The sequence below is a fragment of the Mus caroli genome, chromosome 15 (assembly GCF_900094665.2).
Source record: "Mus caroli chromosome 15, CAROLI_EIJ_v1.1, whole genome shotgun sequence".
NCBI lineage: Eukaryota > Metazoa > Chordata > Mammalia > Rodentia > Muridae > Mus > Mus caroli.
In genome coordinates, this window is record NC_034584.1 from 83,197,788 (window position 1) to 83,206,396 (window position 8,609).

General features: G+C 47.1%; 1 protein-coding gene across 15 annotated transcripts in view; it reads left to right on the plus strand.

Annotated features, from left to right (window-relative positions):
* Positions 1-8,609, plus strand: part of Ppp6r2 (protein phosphatase 6 regulatory subunit 2) — a 71,377-nt gene that overhangs the window by 36,841 nt on the left and 25,927 nt on the right. For 11 of the 15 annotated variants that reach the window (XM_021182929.1, XM_021182930.2, XM_029470005.1 and 8 more), the window contains 3 exons: positions 1,143-1,385; positions 4,929-5,115; positions 7,543-7,680. In XM_021182929.1, coding sequence (XP_021038588.1) covers positions 1,159-1,385; positions 4,929-5,115; positions 7,543-7,680 — 552 coding nt within the window. In that variant the 5' untranslated portion in view covers positions 1,143-1,158. Of the gene's footprint in view, positions 1-1,142; positions 1,386-4,928; positions 5,116-7,542; positions 7,681-8,609 lie in introns of those variants that run through there. The other 4 variants (XM_029470013.1, XM_029470010.1, XM_029470011.1 and 1 more) reach the window with 4 other exon arrangements.

Below are 8,609 nucleotides of genomic sequence, written 5' to 3' on the forward strand. Positions count from 1 at the left end.
TGGTGGCACACACCTTTAATCCCAGCACTTGGGAGACAGAGGCAGGTGGATTTCTGAGTTCAAGGCCAGCCTGGTCTACAAAGTGAGTTCCAGGACAGCCAGGGCTATACAGAGAAACCCTGTCTCAAACAAACAAACAAACAAACCCCAAAAAAGTAAAAATACTAAGTAAGATAAGCACCTCAGATTTTATCATAGGTTTGTAAATAACTTCCTATGACATTAAAAAGATTGGTAATTTAGACCAGTGAGATGGCTTGCTGGGTTAGGGCCGTGGGACCCACATGATAGAAAGTAAGAACTGACTCCCCCAAGTTGTCCTCTGACCTCTACACATGTGTGCTTTACTGGGTGAGTGTGTGCATGCATGTACACATACACACAAATAAATACATATAAAAATAATTTAAAAGATCTGTCATTTGAAGATAGGCTTTCGCTTTGTTGAAGATGAAGCTTCATGCTTTCTTTTTGTTATCAGAACAGTGAAACCTGTTAGCTAACTTGCAGCGGCCTGCACACTGACAGTGAGCCTCCCTGGGACAGACAGCCTCATCTGGGTGTGACAGTTCAAGCTGGAAGCAGGGTTGGGGAGGCAGAGGAAGGGCCGGGCTAGTGGTGATCTTCCCGTTGCTGTGGCAAGACTTCATGCACAGTTTGTATGCATGCGAAGGAGATAGTTGTCTCCTGGGTAACCCTCGATAGTATTCAGCAAGATTGCCACAGTAAGCTGAGGTGCTGGATGGCAGATGACCACAGAGAATGACAGGATCAAGCAATGTGCTGTCTTTTGTTTGGCTTGCTACATGTAGCCTCTGAGACTGTTCCAGGAGTACATGTCCAGTGTTCACTCAGGAGGGTTAGACACTGGGAGAGGATGGGCTCCTATCCTCTTCAGGGCAGAGAGACATCCCTGGTGCTGGTACTTGGGAGACAGGTGTGTGGGCCTCACAGAGCCATGAGCAAAGTGAGAGCCCCTAGGGACTCAAGCACTGAAGTGAGGGAGAAGGTAGGTCAGATAAGGGGCACAGAGGAAAGGACCCCAGGGTTGCTTGTGTGTGTGTTGGGGATGAGCCCCTTGGACTTTTGGTACATCATGGCTGAGGGTGGGACGAGCAAGCTGCTTTTGTCCTTGTTTGCAGCTCTGCGACCGCCATCATGTTCTGGAAATTTGACTTGAACACCACATCCCATGTTGACAAGCTCCTGGACAAGGAACATGTGACCCTGCAGGAGCTAATGGATGAAGATGACATCTTGCAGGAGTGTAAGGCCCAGAACCAGAAGCTGCTGGACTTCCTGTGCAGGCAGCAGTGCATGGAAGAGCTGGTGAACCTCATCACACAGGACCCACCCCAGGACATGGAAGAGAAGGTCCGATTCAAGTATGTACTGAGGCTGTTAGCGAGGCTGTGGTTAGTGTCTCAGGACAGCTGGAGCCAGGGTATCACCTCATGAGACATGAGGAGGCTGTTGTACAGTTGGTTGGCTGGTTGTGCGCTGTAAGAGTTCTGAATCTCTTGTATAAATGTTTTCTCATTCCGAGTTGTAAATGAGTTTATATTAAGTTGGCCTGTGTTGGGGCAATTGAGAGACACTGCTGAAAGGCCCCAAGATCAATAGATAAATAGGTTCCTGAGACTGCAGAGCTGTGCCACGTCATTAGAGTTGGCAGGTGCATTAGAGGTTTGATGTCTGACTTCTGAGCCCCAGGAAAGGTTTCCTTTTAGGGTGTTTAGTTAAGAGGAGGATGTCATTATCATTAGTGGCACTAAACCTTTAGAAATTTTTCCTAGAATGTTTTACTTCCAGTTTGAGCAGGATGTTGTGAGGTGACAAAAGGGAGGGGACAGTGTCCTCACAGAATGGAACTTTGAGGAAGTACAGTCTGAATTGGGAGGGTAGCAAAAAGTCAGGCCACACCTTCAGGCCAAGATTTGGCTTCCTGAATAGGCCGCATGGTCCGTAGTGTTTCTGGGAGCAGTTAAGGACGTCTAACACACCAGACAGATGTGGGTGCTTATGAGGAAGTCCACTGTACACAGGTATGCTGGGAAGGTCTTACAGTAGGATCAGTAGGTCATCATGCATGGTTGTCAGTCCTTCCAGCCCCCCAGCCTATGACACAAAGACTCGCTGTGTTCACATACTGGTCTGACTTTCACAGCCTCCCATGCTTGGCAGCTTCACATTTTTAAATGTTTGAACAATTAAGAGAGAGGACTTTGTTACACATGCTCAGGTCTTTTGGGTGTCATTGGCATGCCGCACTAATCCATATATAGTCAGAGTCCAGTCACAAAAGAGACTCACAAAAATATCTTTAATTTGTCCCTTCACAACAAATCTTGGCTGACATTTGTCCTTTGGAAGAAGGGCAGGGCTGGATTTTGAGGCAGCTTGTTGGGGGCTGTCAGTACTTTCTCCAGGGTAGTCAGTCTGTCTCTAACAGGGGAAATCACGTGATAGGAAGAGATAGGCCTGCTGTCAAATGAGCCATGGCTTCATGGAAAGGGTAACTATAGCTGGAGGCTGTCATGGTCTCAGTATCAACTATTCACAGCCTACCTGCATCTTACTTCCATGTGTCTGCCAGTTTAGATGACACGTCAGAACAAAGTGACAGGGTAGGGGATATTTAGGGGGCCAAGACAAGAGATTCTCAGAACAGCACTAATGACTCAGGAGCCTTGCAGAGAGTCAGAAATTACCAATGCATGAGTGCTAAGGTGAGGCAGAGAAGGCCATGAGGAAGCTCATGACTCTCGGGAGCCCCATACATGGTCCGCAGGTGGATGGCTGTGTGCCCATCGTAATGTACATATGTATATGGTGCTTCGCCTGTATGCATGCCTGGAGCCCTCTGGAGCTGTGTAACTTAAACCCTTACCTTCACGCTCCATGAGCACCTGAGGTTGTGCTTGGTCTACTCCAGTGTGTTTCCCTCTTCTTTTCCTTCTTCTTACCCATGCCTAGCATGTGGTCATGTGACTTACTTCAGGGTCTCCTGCATGCCAGACACTAGGAGGGTGCTCTGCTACAACGGCTTCTGTAGCTAGATGCTCTTCTTACCTTTAACCTAGCACACTTGAATAGGAGCAGAATAGGACCAGGCTAGCCTGGTCTACACAGTAAGTTTTAGACAGCCAGGGCTATGTAGAGAGATCCTGTTCTCTGTGTAGACAAGATGACTTCCCTGGGCTCTGGAAATGTTTCAAAATGCTGTCTGTACTTTGCTTCATTGCCTCATAGGATTTGAGTTCCTGTGCTGCTCCAGTGGGTTGTGTCTTGTGGGGTCCTTTGGAGCATCACTGTGGCCCTCACTGCAGCTGACCTGGCCCTCTTCCTCCTCTCACTGGGCTCCCTGTCCTCCGTGGCCATGTGTTACCCCTACACTAAACCCTTGTGCAGGATTACAACAACCCCATGAGGTGGGGCCCTGGCTGCCCCACTTCACAGACAAGGCCAGAGAGGTTAGCCAGGAAGAAGTAATCCCAGAACTGACTTAATCTGTAGGTCCCCTCCCACACACAGCCTGTGGGGCCTGAACACTGACCACACTGTTGTCCTGTCCAAAGGCCTGCTGTTTTGTAGTCCTGCTGGGCCTCTGTGACTGACAGACCCTTTTTGGCTCTGAAGGCTGCTCCCTTCTTGCAGGCTGAGAAGCAGTGCCTACATTGTATAGCCAGTGGAGCGCTCTTTGTCTCTGGGGCATTGATTGTCTTCTGTCCTGTGTAGACCAGCTGCTACCAAGAAAGCCTGGAATCACACACACTGGGCTAAGGGTTACTTTGTTGTCATTTGGATCAAATAAAAAGTATATTTGTACAAACTAGCATTTCTTTTTTTTTAAAGATTTATTTATTTATTATATGTAAGTACACTGTAGCTGTCTTCAGACACTCCAGAAGAGGGCACCAGATCTCATTACAGATGGTTGTGAGCCACCATGTGGTTGCTGGGATTTGAACTCTGGACCTTCAGAAGAGCAGTCGGGTGCTCTTACCCACTGAGCCATCTCACCAGCCCCAAACTAGCATTTCTTAAGAGTAAATTGCTTGCTTGGAGTCTCACAGCAGATGCTGTTCATAGCTGCAGGCATTTTTCTTGAGTTTAGAACAGTGTGGGCCTGTGCTTACTGATTTGAAGGCACAGAGAGTAGAGAGAGGAGCAGTTTTCCAAGGATGCCTGGGACTCAGCCTCACTGCAAGTGGGGAGATAAGCATGGCCTGCAGAGAGAATCTAGGAGAAAGAGGAGTTTTGTTTAGGTCTGGTCTGGTAGGTAGTACACACTTAATTACAGAGCTTGGGAGGTAAGAGCAGGAAGAGGAGGAGGCCGCAGGGTCAGCCTTGGGACATAATGAATTTATGGCCAATCCAGACTACAGGAAATTGTGCTTGCTTGCTTGTTTGTTTGTTTTTAAAAATAATGTTATTTACAGAAAAGAAGTAGAGTCAGAAAAATGTTGAATATCAGAGTATAGGATATATAGAACCCATAAAAGATGGATTACAAACTTGGAAGTTCCAATAGTTAGAGATTCAAGTTGTGTCATGCCATGTTCGTTCTGTTCTGAGATCTGTTCAGTAATTTGCTCTTTTCACGTGGGTCTGCTTCCTCTTGCTTTGAAAAATGTGTTTATTTTGGATTATGTGTGTGTGTGTGTCTAAATGAGAGTGTGCCGTTCTCATGGATGCATGGAAACAAGATGTGAGAGCCCCTCGAGGATGTAGGTGGGTCAGCCACCCGCCATGGGCACTGGGAACTGAACTCAGGTCCTCAGGAAGAGCAGTACATGCTCTTAACCACAGAGGTAGAGCTCCAGCCCTGACACGTGTCTGCTCCTAAGCATCAGTTTACTTCAACAGTTTCCTGAGAGTTGGAGAAGTCTAATTTCACATCCAGTACTTGGACTGTGCCCTTTTAGATACCCAAACACAGCCTGTGAGCTTCTGACTTGTGATGTGCCACAGATCAGCGACAGACTAGGCGAGGACGAGAGTCTGCTGAACCTTCTCTATGACTTCCTGGATCAGGAGCCGCCACTCAACCCTCTGCTTGCCAGTTTTTTCAGCAAGACCATTGGCAATCTTATTGCAAGGAAAACTGAACAGGTAATGATGTGTGAAGACAAATGTACTGGACAACCACTGTTGATACTGCGCAACTGTTACCAGGCTCCTGGGACAGCACTTTGTTAGTTTAACAGAACACAGATGAACAGTATGGGTGGCTGATATCTGAACTGTAGTGTAAGTCGCGTGGCTTTCCACAGATGCTTCTGGTAACCAGCTCTGGAGTAAGCAAGCAGCACTTGCTGCCCTCCCTGGGTGCTTTGCAAACCTCAGACCAGGCATGAACACGAGGTCCTATGACATGCCCTCACTGTGGAGGGATCTGAGACATCTACGTTTTGGGGTCTTTGGGAGTAGCATGGCTGTGTGTCCAGAACAGTGATTGCTTTAAAGCAAACAAAGATAATGTTAGAATCAGGCTTTTGTGGGTAAGGAAACTCATATTTCCCATGTACCACTGTCCTTCCCCGGTCTTGTTTAACCTTGTGTGAGTGTGGCCGTGCGTGGGGAGTGAAACGGCAGTCCGTGCCTCCTGCAGGGATCAGTGTCTGTCTGACCCCCTCACTTACCAGTCCCCAGTGGATAATTTCAGCACACAGCTTAGATGTCTTGTTTAATTTTCTACTATGTGTTTAAGTTATGAGGACTTTTCTCTTTTTAATATTGGTAGGTATTATTATATTCCTAAAATACTGGCAGTAATTTTTTTGGTCTCATCCAACAAACCTGTATTTTGTCTATGTCTTGAACCCTGGGACTGCGGAGGGCTGTTTCATCTCACATTTGGTTTGAAACAGCAGAGGTGAAGAGTGGAGTGCCGCGTGTGTGTGTGTGCGTGTGTGTATGTGCGCGTGTATGTGCGTGTTCGTGTGTGTGCGCGTGTGTGTGCATGTGAGTGTGCGCCTGTGTGTGTGCGTGTGTGTGCGCATGTGTGCGCGCATGTGCATGTATGTGTATGAGTGTCTGTGTGTCTGTGTGCATGTGTCTGTGTATCTGTCTCTGTCTGTATGTGTGTGCATATCCCATCCTCACTTGTATGTGTAGTGCTGGGGCATTACTGTAGGGGAAGAAAGCAATTGCCCTAGGAGAAGAAAGGTGCTGTGGGGTCTTCATTTTGAGTTTCAGAGACCTCGTGTGTCTAGATCTTGCAGCCGAACAACTGGGTGTGTGAATCTCCTCAGTTACTGTACACTGATCATATTCTTTTGCCACTTTCAGATTTTCTTTACAGTTTTACTATCTCATATATCCCCCTTTCTTCCTTTATCTGGTGCCTTCTGCATTAGAGCAATAGGAAATGAACTCCTTAACACATTTCATTGCCAGGTGGTGGTGGGTGCAGCAGCGCACACCTTTAGGCCCAGTGCTTAGGAGGCAGAGGCAAGTAGATCTGTGAGTTTGAGGCCAGCCTGCTCTATAGAGTGAGTTGCAGGACAGCCATGGCTACACAGAGAGATGAAAAGAAAGAAAATATTGTGCAGACAAACATGTCACATTTATGTGGAATTCAAGTAAGAAGTAAGCATATAGGCCCTGTACTCCCTCAGTAGCCTTTTCGGTAGAGAGCAGATGGATGGCTGTGAGTTCTCACCTAACAGTACCATTCTGAGTACTACAAGCTGCTTTTCTAATACACACATAAATCTTGTGTGTCTTTTCTTATAGAAATACCTGCTTCATTCTGACAGTTCCTTGTATTGCTCTACCAAAATTGTCTATGGAAAATTTGGTCATCAGTCACCAGAGATGGCCTATTCCTAGGGTTAGCTGTGGTAGGCAGGCCAGAAGAGGGAGTCAGATCTCATTAAGATGGTTGTGAGCCACCATGTGGTTGCTGGGAATTGAACTCAGGACCTCTGGAAGAACAGCCAGTGCTCTTAACCTCTGAACCATCTCTCTACCCTGGGAGGACAACTTTTAAGACAGGTTCTCTCTGTGCAGTTCTAGAACAATGACTCTCATCTCCCAGCAGTGCTTCCTATGCCTTTGCCTTTGCGGGGCAAACCTAAGCTAGCAAATGTCCAGTGGTGACTTTGCAGTAATTCACACTGTTGTCCAGTTAGCAGCACTGCTGCCCTGTGCTTGCCTGTCTGGGGAGGGATTTTTTTCACATAGCCTTTCCTTGGTCTTTCTGTCATTTCTTCTCAGTATACTTGAAAGTTAATGATCTTTCTGATGTGAGGGTTTTTTGTTTTGTTTTGTTTTGGTTTGGTTTTGGGTTTTTTGTTTTGTTTTGTTTTGTTTTTGTTTTTTTTCGAGACAGGGTTTCTCTGTGTAGCCCTGGCTGTCCTGGAACTCACTCTGTAGACCTGGCTGGCCTCAAACTCAGAAATCCACCTGCCTCTGCCTCCGAGTGCTGGGATTAAAGGTGTGTGCCACCACGCCCGGCTGATGTGAGCTTTTGAGGGAGTGTCCCTCCCTGTCAGGAGCCGGCCTTGTTTCTCTCTCAGGAGTGTTTGATTGCAGGTGATGATGTTCCTGAAGAAGAAGGAGAGGTTCATCACTCAGATCCTGAAGCACATAGGCACCTCAGCTCTCATGGACCTGCTGCTGCGCCTGGTCAGCTGTGTGGAGCCAGTTGGTCTCCGGCAGGAGGTCCTACATGTGAGTGCCAGGGCGTGAGTGTCAATGTGTGGGAGGGTGTACCAGGCCAGGCTCCCTGGGTTAGGAGCACCAGATGCCCAGCCTTGGGCTTTTCACCCAGTCCCTCGGCACCACTTGCTTATGTCTGTATTTTTATTCTGCTTCAGGCCACTTAGAAGCAAAGCAGAGGTACCTTCTTCCCCAGCATACGGCCCTTTGCTAGCTCCAGAAATGAAAGTGCTCTTTCCTGCCTTTCCCTCGTCCAGGCCTTAGAGCCAATTCGTACTGAGCTGTGTGCTGCAAACCTAGGTGCTGCCTGGAGGTCAGGAAGGGTCCATCTCTCAGTCTGGGTGTGGGTAGCTGTGCTGCTAGGAAGGGTGTTGTAGCAGTCCCTGGGAAGACAGGCAGGACACCCAGCTAACCTGTTAGACCTTTGTCCATTTTCTCCCTCTGAGAAGCAAGAGTCATTGAAATGGCTGTTCTCAGTGGGCATGGTGATTGAAGCCGATAACCCCAACAACCGGGAGGCAGAGGTAGGATTGTGAGCTCCAGGCTACCAAGGGCTACGAAGTGAAACCTTGTCTCAAAAGCAAATTAAAGATGTGATAATGGTTTTTGTTTTATTATAGTTTATGTTATATCTTGTTATCTCTTAGAGACCTGTTCTTTTCTAACGAGAGACCCAAAGGAAGTGGATCCAGGTGTGAGGGAAAGGTGGGGAGGAGCTGGGGGGGAAACAGAAGAAGGGGAAACTGTAATCAGGATATATTGTATTAAGAAAGAACCTGTTTTTGGTGAAAAGGGAAAAAATAAAAAGAAAATAATGTGGTAGTTGTTCTCACTCTTAGGTTCATAACTTTCCTTACGGCATTATAGAGAGAATGCAGAATGCACCTTAGCTAGTAATAAGGGTTTTTTTGTTTTTTTGTTTTTTTGTTTTTTTTTTTTTT